The sequence below is a fragment of a genome, unplaced genomic scaffold (genome assembly GCF_019419815.1).
Source record: "Pyrus x bretschneideri cultivar Hongxiangsu unplaced genomic scaffold, Pyrus_bretschneideri_v1 Contig20, whole genome shotgun sequence".
Classification (NCBI taxonomy): domain Eukaryota; kingdom Viridiplantae; phylum Streptophyta; class Magnoliopsida; order Rosales; family Rosaceae; genus Pyrus; species Pyrus x bretschneideri.
In genome coordinates, this window is record NW_025999502.1 from 7,185,985 (window position 1) to 7,209,956 (window position 23,972).

At 36.5% G+C, this 23,972-nt stretch overlaps 1 protein-coding gene and 1 long non-coding RNA gene across 2 annotated transcripts; one reads left to right on the forward strand and one right to left on the reverse strand.

The window, feature by feature from the left end:
• Positions 1 to 5,577: 5,577 nt before the first annotated feature.
• On the forward strand, positions 5,578 to 7,524 carry LOC125477132. The gene is made up of 2 exons (XR_007258320.1): positions 5,578 to 5,796; positions 6,470 to 7,524. It is a non-coding gene; the product is annotated as an uncharacterized LOC125477132 (long non-coding RNA).
• LOC103936021 (RAB11-binding protein RELCH homolog) lies at positions 7,260 to 17,335 on the reverse strand. The gene is made up of 20 exons (XM_009345854.3): positions 17,137 to 17,335; positions 15,711 to 15,863; positions 15,003 to 15,181; positions 13,541 to 13,648; positions 12,730 to 12,900; positions 12,085 to 12,648; positions 11,764 to 11,838; positions 11,468 to 11,596; positions 11,308 to 11,382; positions 11,006 to 11,215; positions 10,645 to 10,797; positions 10,342 to 10,556; positions 10,050 to 10,167; positions 9,828 to 9,960; positions 9,551 to 9,746; positions 9,368 to 9,473; positions 9,147 to 9,287; positions 8,933 to 9,056; positions 8,666 to 8,779; positions 7,260 to 7,983 (listed from the first exon to the last, which is right to left on the reverse strand). The coding sequence occupies exons 1-20, from the start codon at positions 17,333 to 17,335 to the stop codon at positions 7,610 to 7,612; spliced, it is 3,537 nt and encodes a 1,178-aa protein (XP_009344129.2). The 3' UTR covers positions 7,260 to 7,609.
• Positions 17,336 to 23,972: the final 6,637 nt, after the last annotated feature.

Here is a 23,972-nt window from a genome sequence, read left to right on the forward strand (position 1 = left end):
TTTGTGCCTCAGTTGACTAGGCACGTGATAGTAGCATATAGAACCAAAGACCCTCAAGTGCTTGACTCCTGGCTTCCTACCACTAAAGGCTTCAAAAGGTGTTACTTCATGAAGTGATCTGGTAGGACATCGATTAAGAATGTAGACTGCAGTTGTTACTGCTTCACCCCAGAAATTATATGGTAAATGCTTCTCATGTATCATAGCCTTTGCCATCTCAACAATTGTCCTATTCTTCCTCTCAGCCACTCCATTTTGCTGAGGGGAATAGGCAATTGTGAGTTGTCTTTCCAAACCAACATCTTCACAAAATTTCAAAAACTCAGTGGAGGTGTATTCTCCCCCTCTATCACTCCTCAACTTCTCGATTTTGAATCCACTTTGTAGTTCTACCATGGCCTTAAACTTCTTGAAGATATTGAAAACTTCAGATTTCAGATTCATCAGGTATACCCAGCACATCCTGGTGTAATCGTCAATAAAGGTTAGGAAGTATTTGTTACCTCCTATGGTAGAGACTTGCATTGGTCCACATACATCAGTATGGATCAATTCTAGAGGTACAGTGGCTCTCCATGCTTTCTCCTTGTCAAATACCTCTCTGTGAGCTTTACCCATAGCACACCCTTCACAAACTTTGGATGTATCTTTTATCTCAGGTAGCCCATAAACCATTTCTTTTTGTTGTAGAGCTTTTAGACTTTGGAAATTCAGATGCCCATATCTCCTATGCCAGTTCCAGGTGGATTCTTCAACAGTTGCTCTTCTAGCTACTTCATTTCCATATTTAAGTGTCATAGGGAAACACCTATTGCTGGTCATTTACACCCTTGCCAAGAGGTTCTCAAGGGTTTTGTCTTCAAAGATATCAACAAGATAATCCCCAAATACCAAGAAGTACCCATGTTCAACCATTTGGCCTACACTTAAGAGGTTTTCATCTAGTCCTGGCACTAGCATGACCTCCTTTATGTATCTTTTTCCGTGTATGGTGTCAATGACCAATGTTCCCTTTCCAACAGATTGAACTAAGTCACCAGTACCCATCTTAACTTTGGCTGTCACATTTCTGTTCACTTCAATCAAGAGGGATTCATGGCCAGTCATATGATTGCTACATGCACTATCCACATACCATACACTAGAATTTTTTACCACAGAGGCTGAGTGACAAGCATAAAACATAGTTCCCTCTTCCTCTACTTCATTTGCATAATTTGCTGCAGGTACAATTTTGCTTCTGCAGTCCTTTGCCAAGTGACCAAATCTGTCACATTTATGGCACTTGGGTTTTCCCTTAAACCAACAGGTTCCATAATGTAGTTTGTTGCAGTGAACACAGGAAATCTTTGTTCCTTCACCTTGATTCTCCTTCTTTGGGACATTTGCAGATTTTACATCCATTTTCTTGCCTTTGTTCTTCCAATTATTCTTGAATTTTGAGCTACCCCCATATGAGGAACTTGGTCCTTCTCTGGGATTGATACTCAAGGATGAAAAAGCCTTCTCTGAGCCATAGTCAGCATGCCTTTGTAGTCTTTGTTCATGTGACTTCAAGGAACCCACAACTTCTTGCACACTAATCGTATCTGTGTCTTTGGTTTCCTCTATAAGTTCTGCAATCGAATCATAGCTCCTAGGTAGACTAATCAAAAGCTTTTGTACAATTCTTTGATCAAAAAGTTCTTCCCCATATGACCTCATTTGATTCACAAGCTCAAACAGTTTAGATACATACCCAGATAAAGAATCATCATCCTTCATTCTAAGATGTTCAAATTCCCTCCTAAGCCCTTGCAATTTCACAGATCTTACTTTCTTATCACCAACAAATTCTGATTTTAAAATATCCCAAGCAGCTTTGGAGGTTACCTGTTGAGCTATGCGAGGAAAGATATCATCTGAGACTGCATTTTGAATCAGTCCTAGTGCTTTTGCATCTTTAGTGACATTGTCCTTCAGTGCTAGTTTTTCAGCTGCTGTAAGCTCATTCTCATCCTTCTCAGGTTCTTCATACCCTTTTTCAACTAGTCTCCAGAGATCCTGCGAGATGAAGATCGTACGCAGCTTGATCATCCAGAAATCATAGTTACTTCCATTGAAAATGGGAGCTCGTAGCTCACCACCTCCGGCTCCGGCCATCTGAGTTTGAATCGACAGAGATTGGGGTATTTCGTTGATTTCCCCTTTTCAACTTCGCGATTTCACAACGCCCAGATTTAAATTCAAACCTGTGCTCTTGATACCATGTTGAAGTTTATGGATGGAGTGTTTAATTTCTGGGTTGAAGTATGAAGAAGAAGGAAGAAAACTGAACTCACTGGGAAAAAGAAAAGCTTTCTGCAATTTTCTTTTCACTGATGGAATAATGCGACTGCTCTGTTTCTTTACAGAGAATAAAACCAACATTCCTTTTCATTCTTTTAAGCACTAAATCCAATCTTAGCCGTACATAGTAGGTCATCAATATGATGATGACACATGGCTATTACAAGGACATATGAGACCTTAATGGATCCAGAACCTAAACTTGTCATATAAGACAATACAAAGACAATTAAGGAAATCTGAAAACAACTTAACTATCAACATTCTAACCTAAAATAAAACATGACAAAAGATTCCAAAATTTTTGTAATGGTGAGTTCGACACTAATTTATTGGCAAGTTCGATAAATCTTAGGTTAGAATCTTTTTAATGAAAAGTAAGTTTCAGATTAGAATCTTTTTAACGACAAGTTCGATAGTAATTTACTTTTCTTAGTGTATATAAATATATCATTGTATAAAAAATATAACCAAAAACTCAATGCAAAAGAAATACTTATTTTTTTGGCGGGGGGCGGTGTTGGGGGGCGTTAACAGTAGAGTAGAGTTCAGCTCTGGAACACATGTACTAGCTTATGCATAATGCAGTAGTTGTATTGTACCCAATTAAAAATTGACAATGGTCTTAGAACTGGAACCCTTTAAGCAGAGGTGCTTCTTCAAACAAAGCTTGAAGCATGAAGGGAAATCTATGAGGATGTGAAAGGTAGATCACGCGATAGAGAAAGATCAAACTTTGCAATGACTTGTAAAGAGTTAGATCACACCTCTTATTCTAAATTGATTTACCTGTAATCTTAACTTCTTCTAGAATCTCGAAAGCACGGCCAAACAAGCATATGAATGGAACATTTGAAAGCACTAGAGCTGAAAGAATCAATGTAAGCTCTAGAGCCAGAGTCTTAAAAGCCAAAATTAGCTAACACATTCGTAGTTAAGTTCGCTTCACCATACAAACGCATTATATGTAGAATGAACACATGCTGATGACAAAATATAATACAGATGCCTGCAATGCATATAAAGCACTAATCATATTAATTAATCTATGTGGCCCTAAGTGAGAACTACTATTTAGCTCAAAGAAAACCAAGAATTAACTTTGAAGGCAAGTGGCAGATTGTCTTAGAGCATTTCTCTTCAATTTACTACATTTTGTGTAACATCCCACATCGTCCAGGGGAATGAATCCTGTAAGCCTTATATGTGTATTCTCATCTCTATCTAGCACGAGACCTTTTGGGAGCTCATTGGCTTCGGGTTCCATAGGAACTCCAAAGTTAAGTGTGTAGTGGGGCGAGAGCATTCCCAAGATGGGTGACCCACCGAGAAGTTCTTGTGTGAGTTCCCAGAAACAAAACCATGAGGGCATGGTCGGGGCCCAAAGCGGATAATATCGTGCTACGATGGAGTCGAGCCCGGGATGTGATGGGGGCCTAGGTCGGGATGTGATAATTTGGTATCAGAACCAATCCCTGGCCGAAAGTGTGCCGACGAGGGCGTCGGGCCCCTAAGGGGGGTGGATTGTAACATCCCACATCGTCCAGGGGAGTGGATCCTGTAAGCCTTATACATGTATTCCCATCTCTACCTAGCACAGGGTTTTTTGGGAGCTCACTGGCTTCGGGTTTCGTAGGAACTCCGAAGTTAAGCGTGTAGCGCGCAAGAGCAATCCCAGGATAGGTGACTTACTAGGAAGTTCTCGTGTGAGTTCCTATAAACAAAACCGTGAGGATGTGGTAGGGGCCCAAAGCGGATAATATCGTGCTACGGTGGAGTCGGGCCGGGGATATGGTGGAGGCCCGGGCCGAGATGTGACATTTCGGATTTAAACTCTCTCACCCTTTAGTTTAGATGAATTTAGTGTAAATTATTACATTATTTGGTGAAATTTTTTGAAGAAGCTATGACCAAATTTTTTTAATTAGATGGTCGGATTTTGCCATTATTATCCATGGGTAGTGCTATCTGTAGACCCTTTTTTACTTCTCACATATCTCTCAAGTTTTGTTTGTCGGATTGAATGAATTGAAGAATATCAATGTAAGCCTTATACATGTATTCCCATCTCTACCTAGCACAGGGTTTTTTGGGAGCTCACTGGCTTCGGGTTTCGTAGGAACTCCGAAGTTAAGCGTGTAGCGCGCAAGAGCAATCCCAGGATAGGTGACTTACTAGGAAGTTCTCGTGTGAGTTCCTATAAACAAAACCGTGAGGATGTGGTAGGGGGCTCAAAGCGGATAATATCGTGCTACGGTGGAGTCGGGCCGGGAATATGGTGGAGGCCCGGGCCGAGATGTGACATTTCGGATTTAAACTCTCTCACTCTTTAGTTTAGATGAATTTAGTGTAAATTATTACATTATTTGGTGAAATTTTTTGAAGAAGCTATGACCAAAATTTTTTAATTAGATGGTCGGATTTTGCCATTATTATCCATGGGTAGTGCTATCTGTAGACCATTTTTTACTTCTCACATATCTCTCAAGTTTTGTTTGTCGGATTGAATGAATTTAAGAATATCAATGATAACAAGAGTGTGTAAGAGATAAAATTGAATGTGTGGATTGCACTTTCCTTATCCAAATGAGTGGTCCAAGTCTGATCCAATTAAAAAAAAATGTGTGTATTTAACGGAGTCGGGCAACAAGAAGTAATGAATTCTCTGCCGAATAAAAAGAACATGTTGGAAAAACCTATGGTACATTATCCCTAATTTTCTTAATTCGATTCTCGTGAATAATAAGTACCAAATTAATATGACAAACTTATTATGTGGCTTAACTTAAATTTTTATCCCTTAATATAAATACATTATTGTATCAAAGAAATTCAAGTTTTTGCAGCACTTGAAATCACTATTTCACGAATTGATTTTGCAATTTCTCCTCACAAAAACATTAAAAGTGTTGTATAACTTAACTAATCATTTTAGCATTTTAGGTTGAATGTTCTAAGAGGCTTGTAACTTAGTTAATTAAGAGCATTCACCTCTATACTGGAGATCTTAAGTTTGATTTTCCCTTCTCAATACTTCTACAAAAAATAGTCAATCTTGTATCTGATTTGGGAATTTCCACTTTATATTATTCTTAAAATAAAAATTTTATTTAATATGTATGATTCAAAATCCAATGTATGTCTCATTTTAGTTTAAATAAAATTAAAAAGAAGTTGTGAAGTAAAGAATATTTGAAAGCAACATTCAAAATGGGGGAAGAAAAGAGTAAAACAGATGGGTGGCGGATGGCGGTAGTTCCAATAGCAGCCAATCATCAGGAGTTGGATTGAGGACAGAACCAAAGCCAGTCCTTCCTCTTTATCTTTCTCCCCTCTTTAAATCGGAATAAAATTAAAACTGTGACAAATATCAAAGTTTGCTCTCTCTCTCTCTCTCTCTCTCTGCCTTCCAAGCAAAAATCTCACTCTTCCAAAAATCGCAGCCACTCCCATGCACCTCAATTATTTGTAAGTTTTTAAATTCCTAATCTCATGCTTTCTGTCTCTAAGAATAGAAGAAATAATATTTATATATTACACACACACACACATATATATATATATATATATATGAAGATGTTAGTTTTATTACTTGCATTTTGTTCAGAAACTGAATCTCACGTTGGAAAAAGAAGGGACCTTGCATGTGCTTATAAATAGTTGAAATTCTTACAATTGATGAAGAGTGTTTAATTAGATTCTAGTTTTTGCTTAGAAATTTTATTCAAATTTGAACAATAAAGTTGGGTGGATTTATGAAGAATTTGACAGAAATTGTGGTGCATGATAAATAGAGTGGTAAACAGGTGAATGTGAGTAGAGTTTGATAACAGAAGAAGATTTAGAAAAGCCAACAATCTGTATGAAGAAGATAGGATTCTTGAAGCTAGTCCGTCCCACAAGATCTCCCCGATGGACCCCGAAAATTTTTAATTTTTTATAAGAGCGATGTTAGGTGAAGGAGAGAATCAAACTTGGAACCTCAAATGCAAAGAGTTGAATTTTCTTAACCAAACTCTTGAAACAATGGAAAAATCCCATTTCATAATTTTAGTTTTATTCACTATGTAAGCCAAAAACCATCTGCATTGCTTCTGATCTCCCTTTTGTCTCTCTGTCTGTCTACAAATTTCATGTCAAGTCTTCTGCAATAGTGAGAGAACTCCATATGGCACTCAGGGAAATAGGTCGATTCAAAGAAAACGGAACGGACACAGACGCCTTAAGAGCACAAGCGCAATCCGTGATGCTTGATGCAATGAAGAGAGCTAAAGATTTGTCTACTGTAATTGGGGAATCAAGCTCCAAGGCGAAATCACATACGCGAGAGATTCAAGTACTAAAGAAATCGCGAAGGCGCGTTGGCACGCGGGAAGATCAGGTATTGGCTATTGGGGATGTGGACAATAAAAAATGTACAGAAGTGATGAGAGAACTGGAACTTGTGAGACAGGAACTACGCATGCTTAAGCTTGATATGGCATTGATTTTAGAAGAGAAATTGGGGGCAGAGAAGCAAACTGAGGCCTCAAAAGCAAAGATGTTTTATACATGCTTAAAGCTTGTTAAGGACCCAACTTGTTAACAAGTTCTTAACGGATACTCGATAACGACCCGACTCGTTAACAGATTGACTCGAAATCTGTTATTTTTGTGTCATTTTGTACATGATCAACGGGTCTTAAGAAATTACCAAGCCTACAATATACTGTGGCTGAAGGGATACCAAAATTTTCAACTCAACAACAATCAAAGAGAGAGTATACTATTATGTTATTACAACCATTCCTAATATTAGAACGTATTAGTCAATAATACAGGAATGAATAACTGAAATAGCTGTGTAAATCAAATTTAACGGCTAAACACCCATAGTATTGAATGGTACATAAAATTAAAGTCACACCCTATAATAAGTTTAAACTAAAAAATGTAGGAAAATGCTTTGGTTCCATTATTTAAACACAGTGCCATCAAATTACCTATATATTGTTCATAACTTGTACAATTTTAACTGCCTATAAGAAGAAAGAAAGAAAAGGAATAAACAACAAATTGGATTTTGGATGGGACTCGAACCAAATCCGCCGTCCATCGGATCATGTAATGAAACTCACAAAAAATGCAGCAAAGTATTGCTCTTCCTTTCTTGAAAACCCTTTTCTCAACGAGTGCACCAAAAAATGAAAAAAAATGTTTGTATTAACTGGATGATCCTCACCTGAGATAGCGAGACGCAAAGTAAATACTCTTGCCACCCCTTACAGAGACGAATCAAATTTTATTGGTTCTGAGTTTCCTCTGGTCCCTTTGCTTTGCCTCTGATCATGTCAGTGAAATTTCCCCGCATTATTCGCCTTAATCTAGTGTCTTCTGTAGGTGGTGACGGTGCGGCCTTTGGGGACTCAACAGGCTCTGGTGGTGCCTCAGGACTTTCTTTCTTTCCCAGTAGACCACCTTCACCAAAGAAACTACTCACAGAGGATGCAAGCCCAGCCCCCATCACCTTACTGATAGTATCAAAAGTTCCACCAGATCTCTCCTTCATTATAATTTCAAGGGCTTCTTTGTGTGCAGGGTCAAGCGCATCAGAGTCTCTAAATAAGTTCTGTATCGCAGGCATAAGAAAGTCCCGAACACTAGTTGCTGAAATATCTGGATTAATTACGTGCATTTAAAATCAATATCAGCAACACATTACAAAAGCTGAAAATTCTGGAACATAGGGTCACGAATATAAACTATAACGCTAGGTCATTGTTTTAACATAATAGTAGGTCATCACCAATCAGTTAAGAATCCTATGAAGCTACAGTTTGGCATGGCGCGATTTGTTAGGGCGCCACCAAAAACTAGTTTCGACACATGATTGTAAAGTTCCAACTATGTACATAAGGTCATTAAAGTGAAAACTGATATGATCTAGGGATATTGACTCAAGCATCTTGTTTTTACATAAACATATGGTTTCAAGCATGGCGGCTCAAAAACTTTGAAGAACTGGTGATCTGTGTATTATATTAACATTATAGTCGTTTAATATTTGATGTTTGTTTGCATGCTAAAGAAACATAACCTTGTCTAGAGTAAAATTAGGGATAAAAAATGCATACAATTCTCTTTGATAAAATGCATAACGTATTTAAGTCTGAAAATAATCTAGGTAATCAGACCAAATTTTTTTTACATGTTCCCAAGAAGTGTACAAGTGTCATGTTCTATATATACAAAGGAAGTGAAAGATAATGTAGCTCAAGATGTGTAACGGTGCAGAAAGGGAAGAGAAATTAATAAACTAACAAAACAGAGAACATCTGAGTCATAAGAAAAAAAAAACCTGTTGCATCCAGAGCACGGATTGCTTCGCAAAACGCATTGGCTCTCTCACGCCGGCGCATCAAGTCACTTGAAGGTGGAGTGGCCGTCAGTTGAAAAATCTTGGACAAAAGATGTACATGATGTCAAAGAAACAAAGTAACCCAATGATTATTCAATAATGAATCCAATAGAAAATTTCCCAACCAACTAAATAAGGTGTGTGTGCTTATGAACACGTTGCTGAAAATGTGCTACTAGTAATTTTCAGTAAGCATGTAGAGGATATAATCTTTAAGTCTATCCGTTGTATGTGGTACAGCAACCACTAATGCACGAACCACAGCAATGGTAGCTTCATGAGATCCATCTTCAAGAAAAGCATCCATTTGAACACGTATCTTATCAACAATCTGGGAGGTTTATTTTGGTCAGCCAGATGTATGAAAACTGTTCGATTAAGTAAGCTAATATCTTAATTGCAGAAGGTAGAGAACTCATACCATGTCATTTCTAAAATGTTGGGCCACTGCTCCAAAGGAATCTATGCTTGCATACTTCACACTCAAGTTTTGGTCAGAACCCAGGGTAACTAGGGCAGGTAATATATGAGTAGATGCAACTTTCGCATCGATATATGGAACCTATAAAGGAAGGAAACCAATTAATTATTTCTTAATCAGACGCATAAAGAAATTAGGACTCCAAGAATGGATAGACTTACAATGACTTTCAACAGATTGGCAGCATTTATTTTCATATCTATGTTGGAGCTGACAACCATTTCCCAGAGTAAATTAAATATCATACCGTGATGATCTTTAAATGTGCTGCATTATGGAAAGCCATTCAGTCAAAATTAAGTTACAAAAAGTTAATCGTAAAAGGTATTTATTGCTTTACTAACCAAAGGAAGCGAACAGCATCAACAATCTCAGCATTGCACTTCGTAGATTGATTTGGAACACCTACAACTAATAACTTTCTCAGGTACTCCGCTAATTGTTTGTGCTTGCTTGGACCTCCCAAAACCCCGGCCAAGAGAAGAGGTAGGACACACATAGTAGCCAATCTCTTAGCCACAGCCGTTCTTGGCCTTAAACCTGTTATTTAGATAATATCCACAATTAAGAGCACACACAACACAGGTGTGAAAGGATTTCAAGTAACTTTAAGGTTATTACCTTTGATTCCGGAATGCGTTGCAGATGAGAAAAATGCCAATTCAGCTTCTTCCCCAACAGCTAACAAGAATACAGGCAGCATTATGTGTGTCAAATAAGAATCCCCGTAGAGTTCTGATACAGCCAATAGAAACTGCATTACCAACATTTAGATCAGAAACAATTAATAAAGTATTGTTGATGATGTAATATAAAAAAGACACCAAGGACAGAGAAAGATACCTTGGTGATTTGGTTTCGCAAATTGTCCTCTTTTGGAGGTAACAAGCATGCGAGCTGTATTAAAGCAGGAAAGCAGTCGACATGTAGCCACTCAAATGCAGGCAATTGAATATGTCCACTACCGAGATAACAAAATTCTCATAAGCAGTAATAGTAAATCAATTTAACAATATCACTACCTAAAGACACAAGTCAAACGGCTATGTTCTGTCAGAAAATAGTAGACAGGCCTGAAAAAAGAATATATAACAAAGTAAAATAAAAAAAAAGGAAAAAAGAGAAAAGAGCTTACCCTGCATACAATTCAAGGAAAGATATGGAAAATATTGTTCCAGTTGTTTCGGGATCAGAAGAAACTGGGCACTTCTCAATTGCTTTCTGGTGCACATACGGAAGAATTTCCTCTAGCATTCGTAGTAAAACATCAACATTCCAGTGTTCTCGTTCACCTAAAACACGAAGATGTGACTCCACAGAACCTTCGACGCCCGAAAGAGGAGGACAGCGCTACAATGTCACAAGGATGCAAATTAAAGAAAGTATCATTAGAAATACCTTAGTCATAAGTGGAAAATATAATCAAACAGAAACCGACCTGAACAGAGCTTGATATATGACAGAGTAGAACTCTTAAGATATGGTCTAATTTGTTTCCCCACTTGTTTACTGCAGGGACTAATTGCTTAAGCGTCGTTTCCACCACCACTCCAGAGGGATCACAGACCAATTGGAACATCAACTCCTCGACCTATAAATAAAAATACAGTAAAATATTGGAGAAGATCCTTGACTACTTTATCCATTTATTTCTTGTCAGTCATCATATTATGAGGAGAAAATTCTCCATTCCCTAGACCATGTGACATCAACCTGTTCTAGAGCTTACATTGTAGCCATTTCTGTCAAGTCAGAATTCCTCTCCATGAGAGCCTCTGAAGCATATTAGTGAGGCTGACCTTGAAATATTTGTCCATGGTTGGGAAGAGTGGAAGCAGCAATGCAAGATTATGTGCAGCAGCCTCCCGGACAACAGTTGCAGAATCTTCTATAAGTTGTTGAACAATGGACAATATAAGAGAATCACGAATCTCAGGCCGGACAAACTCTGCAAGCTCTCCACATGATTGAGCAACTAGCAGCCTGCGTTCCTCATACATATGATTTATCTGCAACCAACAAACCAGAGAAACATAAGAAAAACTAATCAGAAATACGAAAAGGCTAGACAAGATCCTCTCAAGGTGGGGCTCAAACTTACTTGTTCCCAACACTGGGGAAGTAATTCTGTTTCTGTTCTCATCTCTCCTACATTCTTAGCAAGGTTAACACATGCCTGAAATGCAGTTAAAGATTCAGAAACAAGTCCAAAACAACACAGCTATATTACAAATAATGTGGTACTTTGAATATTAGCCTACATCCATTATAATTCTTCTCTGCTGCTCATCTGGGCGTTTGATTAGGTTAAACAATGTGTGGGTTAAGGAATCCCGAGTGCTGCTATCTGGATGGCGTTCAATCGCACACATGATTAGGGGAAGAAGCTCCTGTGAATGCATAACCAATAAAAAAAATAAAAATATATCGTTCTATTAAAGGATAAATTTAAAGATCCATACATACAATGATAATAACAATAATAATATATTTACACACACACACACACATATAAATATAATATATATGTACATATGAAAAAGTAAAAGAAGCAAACCTCCCGATGGTTGATCAAAACATAAGGAACAATCTTCGGCAAAGCATCAGCAAGGATCTGAATGGTCTCTAGGCCCTGTAAAATATAAGCATAACTTTAGAAAAGGAATAGAAGGGAAGGGCAGTTCCAAAGCTTCTAAAAAATCACTCTATGTTCTATTATTCAAAATTTAGATGGTTGTCCCATCCAAAACGAAAAGAAAAAGGGATGTGCCAGGGTAGATATCAAAAGAAGAGCCAACCCTGGAAAAAGAAAAACATGTCTGATCCGGTCCTCCTATAAAGGCATTGATGCAATAAAAGAAATGTAAAAGAAACTTGCCCTTTTCTCGGAAACATTTTCAGGACTAAGATTCTCTGACGTTAGATGTAGGCTGCGGTCTAATGATGGTTCATCATTTTGTTTGGAGACGTTATCACCATTCACCAAGGTACTACTATCACTTAAAACACCAACAGAGACCTCATGTGAAACTTCCTTCTGTTCAACTGTGTTATCATGAAAACTTTGAGCAGCCAGAGACTGATCTTCTTCCTTTTCCACAACTTTTGATTCTACATCAACTGGTGGGATTACACTTTTATCTTCATCGACGACAACAACCTTTTCTTCCATTTGCACAGACTCTTTTTCAAAATTGGTGGTCTCTGAAAAATCATGAGCTTTTGTGTTTTTGGATTTTAAACTTTCTAGTTCCATCTGCAATGATTTAATTTCTTCCTTGTATCTTTCCAAGGAAAGAGGTTGGATTTGATCAGCATCAGCAGCTCCTATATTCCTTCCAGAACAATAACCTTCAATGTGCATTTTCAATGCAGTGACTTCAACTCTACAATCATTCAGCTCCTTTCTCTGGTGTTCCAAGGAGTGTTTCAAATCTTGTTCCTGAATTAAAGGGTGTATTATTTTCTTACGTATGATTTTTCATTAGATAACATCTCAATGCAGTGTAGTAAAGGGACTTACAAGGTTTTCTTTGTCTTTAAGGTCCTTCTGAAGAGCTTCCAATGATTTGCTTAGTGTACTTATTTGGCCTTCAGCCAAATCTTTGTTTTTAAGTAAGGATAGCTTGTCAAGGTGTAGACTCTCTTTTTCTTTCGATAACAACTCAATTTCTCGGAGCATGGAAATTTTTTCCTGTATATAGCAAAGTATTTATGTTGAGTTTAGAAAAAGAAAAAAAAAAAAATCCTACATTGGAGTAGAACCTGCAAAGTTTCAGTAATTAACTTCAAGTCTTAAGCCGAGACAGTACTCATCCATAATATGTGTTGTTGCAAAAAAAGCAGAAAATAAGGAAAAGCACGGTACATATTGAGAAATAATTTAAGAGCAAAACTTAAGGAAAATTTCACGACCCACAGATCTACAGTTTGATATGCTTCATAGCCATCGTTTTAGAGGAAAAAAAAATAGCAAACATAAATAACGAATGTTTTCAGCACATCAGAAAGTAAAAGAGATGAGTTTAGTTGTGGTCATGGTGTTACCTCAGACTTCCAAAGAGCTAGACACGGATTACTAGATAGAATTACCAATAGCCTGAAACTAATGAAACATTAATTTCTGATTTAGTTAATTTCCAATGGCTAAGCTTTTTTGTGATACCTAAGTAATAAACATACAACAAATATGCTAAAGGACACAGGCCACATCCACAAAAGCAGAAGCAAGTGAAAAGCTTGGAAGCCCTTGTCTAACAAGGTCGGGGAAGCATGGTAAAAGTCTGTATATAGAACTTCAGAAATTTGCCAACATCACATATCCTAGGAATTACCTCAGCAGCCTCAGTAGTGGATGAAAGATACTGATAATAATAATGGCGCAATGCATCTGGTACACATGCAGGTGAGTTCTTCCAAACATCTAGATTTTGATCTGTGACCTGGGGAGAATGCACTGACAGGTTATTAGAATATTTGAAGATTACACGAACTGGGTTTGATATTATACCAAGATTTGCCACACAAACAAAGTGACAATAGCACCGCATTCACCTGATGCAAAGGTTTAGAAACTAGTGGGCCTTCCAAGGGATTAACCTAGTACAATAGTTCCTAAAAAGTTGTTCAGTGCTACTTATTACCGCAACAAACAGATTAGAATCAATCCCAATCATGTAAACATCTTTTTTTTTTTCCCTTTATTTTAAATATTTGTGTTCCTCAATCCATTTCTTTCATTGATAAAACAAATTAAGCCTGTTGTTGTTACATTGTTAGAAAGCTTCCATTACTTAAATAACAAGTAAATCAAACTAACATTAAACAAGAACTTTGAACCATGACCACAACGGGGTTCTTCTCCCACTAGACCAGTTTTAACCTTGATCAACATAAAAACAAAAAACAAAAAAACTTGTTTTTTGGTCTGAAAACATTTGAGAGTGGAGTAAAGAAATACAAAGAGAGATTAAGGTATAAGTAGTTAGTCATCATCCTTACAGCAAAGAGAGAGAGATGGAGAAGGTATTACACCAAGTGATCAGTAAGGATATAACTAATTAGTCATCTTCAATATGGATTTGTTTTTTTTATGAGAGTTGCATCATCCTTTTGGTGGCCCTCTTGATATTGTAATACATTTGTTGAATTGTAATACATTTTATTTCTTATAGAATTAAAATTAAAAGCCATCTCCAAAACTCTCCACGATCCCATATCAATTTATAGTGGATGAAATTGCCACATATGTTTGAAGCAAAACTTCTAATGTTTAGATGGAGAAGTTCCCCTAAAGAATTGCTAGAAATATAATATACTCACTTTTGATATAAAGTTTTAAACTTTTCAACATCACTTGCCGACAAACTGGATGAAGTCATGTTTCGGTGCATCCTAGCCTCCCTAAAGATGGGCCGTAAATCGTAAAATAAAATAACCTCTAGAGAGAAGTATTAATAACCCAGCAAACAACAAACCCAACCAAACACCTAGCAAATAGAAATTCTAACTAACATAGAATTCTAATTACAACATAATTTTACACTGCATATGCATAAAAACTGGTACATTTTGTTAAGATGTAGTTACCCTAGCTCCTGTTTACAATCCCGTACCATTAATCTACAATAGTCTATTGGAGGTTGAATCCAATAAACAATATGTGAGCCATAGAAAAGAAAGGACTCGTCCTTTCACATATAAAAATACAGGGGAGAAACAAGGAGAGAGATAACAAGAAATAAGAGAAGATAGATGCAAGAAGAGAAAAAGACAAGCATTCATGGTCATCCATACCTCCTCAAAAAATGTCATTGCAGTAAGCCGGTACCCCGCTACAAGCAAATATTCTTTTACGGCACAGTTAAGATCTCTGCGCTCATTATCTTTCAATGGACCCAAATCAGAAAAGGAAACATCTCTCTTTTGCCGCTGAAATTCTGGTCCATTATTTAAGGAAACATTGGCATTTGAATCTGAATACAAATATGAGTGGAACTGAAGTCATGGAACAGAAACGTTTGTGGTTTATTAGTATTGGAGAATATTGCACATATAGTGAATCTCGCATTTTTCCACTGTATACAGGTGCAATACTGATTCCCGAAAATATAAATGCAGTGAACAGTAACAAGAAGAGGAAAAAGTGGTGTGAGTCTCCACCATTGACATTCATTTGTTAGAATGTTTTCTAGAAAACAATTCCAGTACACCTAGGAACAGGCACGGATGTCCATATCCAGTATAACAAACCCAACAAAGCTTGCCTCGTTATTTTACCTAATAACCTCACTATAGATGTGCCTATGGCACTATGGTCGCACTTTATGACAAGATACGTCCAGAGATTTAATAACCAAACTCCGTAAAAATGAAAAGTTACTTAATGCAAAGTTCTGCAGCAAACAATATCACAGTGACTACTGTTTGAAAAGATATATCAGACTAGAAGCTAAAACAAGCATAAGAATAGAATTTGAAATTCTGGAAAGAAGATAAACTTACCTCTCAAGTGATTTGAGGGTGCTTCTGCTTTCTTCTGCAATTCGGCCTTCAGTTTCGAAATGTCCTCTTGGGCTAAGCGAAGCTCATATTCACTAATTGCTAATTTTTCTTCTACTGCTTCTTTCTCCTCTAGCAAACATTGAGGGTCTGCAACTGCATTCCAAAAATGAAAACAGTAGAAAAATAAAGCATTAGTTATGTTCCAAAAGAAAATATTAGTATCAAGATTAATGAGGTACAACAAGAAGCTTTCCTTTTCAAGCTCCAATTATCAGTTCATCAAGCAGAGACATAAACCATTTGTAAATCAGTTCTGTCAATTTACTGAGAAAAGTTCAATTAAAGTTATTTTTTGTTAGGTCGGCTTCTGTTTAGTTGGCTTGTTAGGCTTTCTTGGCCACACCCCACCCCAACACACACTCAGTCAATCACCACCAGCAGAAACACCCTTTGTAGTTGCGCTTACAGGCTGCAACATACAATACTAATGGAATTCCTTCCCTCGGCTAGTATTTTTTTTTTCCCTTTTCATTAAAAATTAAACATTTATGGGTTGGGCTGGCACTGACCATCAAGCTCGTTGAACTAATTTTGACAAACTTAATTTCTGGAAAATTGAAATTTTAAGGTTTTAATGAATTACAGCCAAAATGTACCAGAAAAAAGGGAACCAAAGAAGCAAACACAGTTCCTCTTAACAGAAAACACAACCAAAGAATGAGAAAGCTATACAGAACTCCAGAACAAAGTCATCAAGGAAGTGATATCAGATCTCACCCTGGCAGCCGAAAGTACAGGCAATACAGATATGCAGCCACCACGGACTCATACTTTCAGTTGCATTCTCTAAATATGTTAGTAACTCCTCCGCAGAAAGTAACAGTTTGATAAAATCGATATGTTCTAAACTAATTGCTTTTCTCAGTTCAGGCTAATTCCTAGAATAAACTGGTGTTTTCGTCCAACCAACTGAAGTCCCGCCTATCACCATTCCTTTACACAATGCTTCTATATGATGGTCGAGGTAGCCCATTTGGCCACATAACTAAAAGAATTTCAAACACTTTTGAGTTCTGCAACTAGTTTCAAGTCTAACTTGTGCCTCAAACAAACAAAATGTAATTCGACTTTCGCTATAATTGCCATCGGCAACGAGGCTTCAAACGCAAAAAATTTCAGTTAGCATTAACAAGAAGCCGCTAAGGAGATAAAGGATCCTTCAAAATTAGGTAAAGTAAACGGTCACAAGCGCGCCAATTCGTGCCATTAACAATGCCAAAGAAAACAGAGTAGAAAACCAAAATTCCAAATCTATTAGCTCACCACATTCCCCACTTTCTCAGCAACCAAACAGAAAACAAGAGAATTTCAAATTAACCGAATTCAAACAGATTCAGAAGTGCGCGTGTGAATTGATCGTACGAACCTCGGAGAGAGTTGAAGCGAGAGATCTGATCGGGAGGGAATTGAGAGGAGTCGGCGAAGAAGTCCTTGAGTCGAATGGCCTGGTCGTCTCTGCCATCGTCGCGCAGCTCGTGGAGCAGCTCGAACGCCGTGAGCAGGTAGTTCTCCTCGAGCAGAAAATTCACGACACAATTGCACAACGACGACCTCTTCACGTCCATCGGAGCTCACTATCTCCTCCGCAACCTTAGCGCGACGCCATTGAAGAACCAGAGAACCAAAGAAGATCTCTCTCTCTCTCTCTCTCTCTCTCTCTGTCTTTCTCTATGCCTATTTTCTTCAGGAGCACCTCCGGATCGAGTCGTTGAGTTGGGAGAGAGAAGGGAAGGACCGATCGAGAGAACGCGTGATATTCGGTGCGACGCGTCGCTCTTTTGATTGTGTTTGCAACCGTCGATCTTATGATTGTTGTTGATAGATCTGCCTGCGTTTTTCATTAGTACGTTCACCACGTGTGATTTTTCATGGCAAACTGGTGCACCGCCAAGAAGGTCAACTGTTGACTCTTGAATTAGAGAAATTTTGCCGTGTACATCCAATACATGATAGTACTTTATATATTATTATCTCTACTAGTTAATAAAATTCTTTTTGTCAATCAAAAGAGGGTGAAAAAACAAATTAGTTTTCTATCACACAAAAAAAATGATGGGTAACAATATAGTTTCAAAGGTCCAAATTTTACTCTTTTTTATTGAAACCTCACCTACAGATGATGTTAAAATACCTCTAATATTTAAAAAAAAAAAAAAAAAACCATAAACACAAAGCTCCCACTCCCCGTTCTTTCTCTCCTTCTCTCTTTCTCATTTTCTAAAAAAATATGTTCATACACACAAAGTGTGTAGGCAAATATTAGTAATAATTAATAAAACACTCATTGTCAATCAAAACTCTATGAAATTACCAATTTAACCCGACTAATCAATAAAACACTCATTGTCCACCAAAACCCTATGAAATTACCAGTTTAACCATCTAATTAAAACAAAACATGAATAAGAAATATGAGGCAGAAATGTAATTTCACACAACCAAATTTTGATTTTTTTTTTCAAAGCATCACATACAAGTAATTCTAACATATCTCTAATTATAATAATAAAATTAAAATAAAAATAAAAAAACTTCTTCCCATGTCCACGTTCTCTATCATTCTCTTTCTCTCTCCTTCTATTTCAAAAACAAAAATAAAAAAATTTTCTCACACACTTTGTGTGTCCCCATATGCTAGTATAAATAAAGATAAGTTTTACCTTTCAAATGTCCCACCACTAACATGTGATGTACCACCCTTTATTCAAGCCCATTGAAAAATATCTCCACGAATTAGAGAAATGCCAAAAAAACTCTAAAAATGAAACTCTCGATAGATTCTCTATTAGTCTTATAAGGTTATACAATTAAAACACAAACGAAGGAGTGACAAACCTAATTCCAGTTGTAATCATGGTACTCGAGCAAGGAAGGAGAAAAGGGCACGGCAACACCAATGTCTTCTATAAACTCCTAGATGAATACAACTACTCTATGGGAAGTATTATGTTGTGTGTTCTAGGGCTTATAGGGACCGGTGTTTATATATATAGGCTAAAAGCTAGGGTTTCCATCCATAAAGGAAACCTAAACTTACTTTCTTAGCCTCTAAGTCAAGTATCATAATTATACTCAATTAAGGATTCCATCAATCCTATTTCCAATATAAGACACGTGATATAGGATTTATATCTTTAAAAGATCAAATCACAATCAACATTATTTCTCCAATATTACATTCCTATTACATGTAATAGACCACTTAAAGGTTGATTCATGTTGGATAAATGCAACATTCTCCCACTTGGTCTACAAAATGTAATATTCATGTTTATACTTGAGATTGGAGACTAATGTCTCTTTAGTGGCCATGTAACAGTGATTACATCTTGTACTTAATACAGTTTCTATCAAATGCATTTCTCAACATAGAACTAACAAGGTTGCAGGGTTGACACAATCCAGAACCTTCATAATCACACATGCTAAGATCCTCATTCAAATGAAACACAAATTATGATCAAGAGATGAAACTTTAAATTAACCAAAATGTCTTACTTTATATCATCTTAGGTCCACCTTATTGTAACTCATAAATTACACTTTATGCTTCTTCAAAGTCTGAAATATGCCAATGTAGATATCCTTCATCTAATGAAACCACCATAACAGGTAGGCGTGAATACATTTCAAAACAATCACGCATCACTTTCATTAAACCAATAACAAGCACACAGACAATGTTTGAAGCCAACGGACACAACTGAAAGTACCAAATAGGCACATGTCCAAGTAAAATACCCAAAAGCTTCGTAAAACAAACTAATCCAACACTTATAAGCAAATGAATTAACATGTTTTTGACACGGATCTATGCACTTTACCAGTTACTTTAATGGTGATTTCCAACACTTGCGGGCAAATGGAAATCCTCACAACTGACGCATAGACCATGCCATGCCATTGAGTATGCATTTAACAACTTGATATCTAACATATATTTCATCAGATAAATGACTAGCACACAAAAATGTGACTTAATGAATCCAACTGAAGATTAAACTGAATACATGGATTCTATACATACCTTATAGGTCATCTGCAAATATAAGGCATTACTAACAGAAAACTCAAGCTCCCACTGATCTGCAACATCATTACTTAATTTGCAGATCAATACTTAAATCATACCTTTGAAAATATGCCTTTCGGAATAGCCTTACTCAGTCAATGAATGCATATTACCTCAATGAAAGGTACAACTAAGCATGAAAGCATTCCCACTATTACACAAAAAACATGCATCCAACAGCCATCTTATATGTATTAATAATTCCACATTTATGCTAAGTCCTTATGAGCCTCAAAATAAATGATCAATCGAGAAATCCAAATGATTGCAAGTAAAAGAAAAATCTACGCATAAACCAAGTATCCATTCGTGCAACTTAAACATATTATAGACATTTGAGTAACACAAATTCATGGAAGATAGAATAACACTTTAATAGATTCATGCAAGTCCACTTAATGCTCAAAATTTTAGAACAACTCCCACTAAGTTTTCAGAGCTTATACTTGCAAATAAGTTAACGAGTGTGAAACCCAATTTTCGTTCACTAATTCTCCCACTTGGGCAAACACTCTTTCAAAGATGTACCTAAATAAAACTGCTTTATATTTTGGATATAATAAAATAGACATTACAACCAACATAAAATTGTCAAACATAATTTTAGCAACGAGTTACACTTACTTTAGAATTAATCATAATTAATTTATAAGCTTGATTGCTACCAAATTTATACTGATCAAATTAGACATACTAATCTTCATAAAATAAAAATATAGAGCCTTTTTGGGTCAAAATAGTAGTCAAAAGTCACGTCTCAAAAAGACCAACACAATCTGCCAGTAAAACTGTCTATACGAGCATGGGTTACTAGTAGATTCACCATAATTAACATACATGGCAGAAAATTACGAAAATTTGCAGACACATAGTAGACATCTATGTGTTGAACATATCCAAAATTCAGATCATTTGGTGCCCATTAGATGTGTCATTCATCCGATTTAAATCAAGTCACGTAATCTGCTAGAAACAATTATGTGCATCTATCATGAATTTATGCATCCATAACAAATTCAATTTCATATCATTTCAATTTTGATGTCCAAAGGAAACTTTAGTAGTCAAACTTCATCCTCTAAACCGACATCATAGTTCAAATTGAAAAGATTTACAAGCATAAGATTTAAACAATGCGTACCTTAGCAATCCTTGATTAACCTTCATGGGTCCAATACTTTGCATCAACAAGTCTCATGAAGAGATACAAAATACGTCATGATGCAACGGATTTTCATGCCTTAAAACCACAACCTATTATGGGGCTCATAGTGGAAATATTTGCAACTAATGGCATGGAACATTATCCCCAATAAACTTCATGAAACTAGGTTAATTTATCCTATAGGCAGAAAATTAGTTTCTAGTACTAAATTTTATTTCTCAAGAGTACCTTCATGAAAAACTTCAACACCTATGGGCAGATGAAGCCTTCACCACTCTTATGAAATAAAACCCATACTATGCCATCATAATTAAACTAAAAGAAACAATCCACACATGCAGGCTGAAGATTATCGCTTTTATTCTAATTAAGATGCAATGTTGATCGAAGTAACTCAAAAATCATAGTCCCATCATCAACTAAGCCTCTACAACTTGCTTAGTTGACAAGACATTGATCAACCCTGCCTTGAAACAATACAAGAAGTCACATGGATTAATTAACTATAAGTGACAACTTTATTATAACCTGATTCGAGCTTTGAGTCTTGCCAACAAATAGCACTAATTCCTTCATGACTCCCTTTGACATTAAATTAATCTCAAAAAACCTGACAACATACTTAAAAGAGATTAATCACATATAGAACAAGTTTTATTCCACCACAAGAATGTCAATACTTATCATTATGGAGTCAATTACTTAAATTATAAATACTTTATGTAATGTGAGAGAACAATACATTCCTTTAATTTAAAAGCTAAAACGCTGAAATGTTTTCTTAGTCAAACAAGTTCCTTTCCTTTTATATGTTTCTTCCGTAGTACAAGACTCCTAAAACATTAGCATCAAAAATGTGCATTAGCCTTGTACATACCAAATTAATAAAGAACAACCAAAATTCTTTTCTTCCAAAAGAAACATCTCCAATACATGCCATACATTAGCCTTGAATAATTTCTTTTCTTCTCCCCTTATGGCACAAAACAATTGACTGATCAAAACATTGTTTAAATTCTTTAGGCATAAGAAAAACCATAAACAATAATACATGTTTGAAAATTCATGCTTATCAATTAAGTCACATGTTTTGAATGAAAATGATCATTGTCACACAATTATTACAAACCTCATTCATTTATACAATGTCCTGTTCTTGCCACTGAATACTTTCTGTCATTCTCAGTCAATCCATAAATCATTCAACAATCTTCATAGTTAACTAGTCACGTATACTTAAATGACTACCGAAAAGGAATAGCAAACTTGTGGACAAGACTAATTGATTAGTCATGCAGATTCCGTACGAGTTAATATCACCAAGACCATAAGCAACACATACACTGCACAACTGCTGCTTATCCACTAAATTATACATATATTTGTGTCCTTTTCAAGCTTAAAGCAACATATGACCACCCAATCCTTATTTAAAAACACGTCATATGTCCGTTTTGCTACATGTTTGCAAGTTTAAAATTTAATCCATATTGATTACTACCCACAGCAATCAATGACATGACAATTCAATTCAGTCTATATATATGTCCCAAACCTGACGAATTTTATTTACCCATGGAGATAAGAGGCAATAAGGAATTGGGGTGTTTTCCACAACCTGTCCGTGAGGCATCTAAGGGGGTGCTTAGTGTCCCCTTTGCGTCTGTCCACCCTGGAAACTGCAGCCGGAGCTGATGAGGCCAGCCAATCGCTCACTCATGTACAACTAACAAAATAGCCATTAACAAACAAGATATATATGCACATTTATATGTATGCTTCTGGGTATGCTTTAAAAATTCAACTTTTCGCAAACACACTAATTTCCACAGATTTGGGCTATTCGTCAAGGAGCCCCATCTAAAACTTTAATATTTGGAGCAAAATTACTTAACGATCTGCTGCTAGTTAAAAGAAACTGTAAAACACTTGGACCCAAAAAAAACAAAAAAAAATCAGGGTACCGAGATTTCATATGCCTTCACAAGTAGGCACTTATTTATACGCAAGATTCTAAAAGACGCTAAGCGCTAGTCCAGCGGCAGGTTGGGGCCTAGGGCCTAGGTGGGAGTCTAGTCAATTTAGGCGGATTTAAGTAAATATATGTATATATATATATATCTTTTGTATCTTAGTGAATTTGGTCGTATGAAATAGAAGTTCAAATAATCACAAAGTATGTATTAATTTATAAAATATCTTTTAGAGATCATATTAATTTATTTTGAATTTAAAGAGAAATGAAAGTGTCAAATATGTGGGTATGAAAAGAAAAGTGGAAGATTGGGACGCATAAAGATGGTCAACATCAGCCCGACAATCCATTTTTTTGTTTTTTAATAAAAAAAAATCAATAGCACTTGATAGACCGACAGCCTCTTTTTTTTTTTAAAAAGTCAAACAACTTATGCTAACTGTCTAAACTTGAGTGGACGGAAACCAAAAAAATAAATTAAATTAAATAGTTTGAGAGTGGTCACGTGGATGTGGAAGGAAGAGAGAGAAACTAATTTTCTCTCATCTTCTTCCTCTTTGCAAGAACATAGACCAGAAGCTCAAGAAGTCCAGAAAAATCAAAACACAACTGATCTGCATTCATCATTTCTCAATTTTGACAACAGAAAAAATTGAAATTCCTAGATCGCCTGGGCCACCCAGTCACCCGCCTAGGCTACCCAAGGGCAGGTTAGGCCGCCTCGGCACCCGCCTAATTTCTGTCCTGATTTTGCTCCCGATTATACATTAATTGTGGCAGTTGGCCACAGCCCAGCGCCTAGGTGCTATCTAGGCCGATTTTTAGAACACTGTTTATACGTATGTAATAAATTTACTAAATCTACCTAGTCCGCTCGGCCCCCGCTTAGGCGCTATGCCTTAACCCAACCTGTCGTCCGACTAGCGCTTAACATTTTTTTTAACCTTGATTACCAGTGATTAATTAAACTTCATTAACGTAAAAGTGTAT

Excerpts from the sequence above, each read along its gene's own strand:
- LOC103936021 (XM_009345854.3), bottom strand. The coding sequence starts at position 17,335 with ATGGACGTGAAGAGGTCGTCGTTGTGCAATTGTGTCGTGAATTTTCTG. Across the intron at positions 12,649-12,729 it reads TTAAAGACAAAGAAAACCTT|GAACAAGATTTGAAACACTC; the intron begins GTAAGTCCCTTT and ends CCTTTAATTCAG. Across the intron at positions 11,216-11,307 it reads TTCCCCAGTGTTGGGAACAA|ATAAATCATATGTATGAGGA; the intron begins GTAAGTTTGAGC and ends TGTTGGTTGCAG.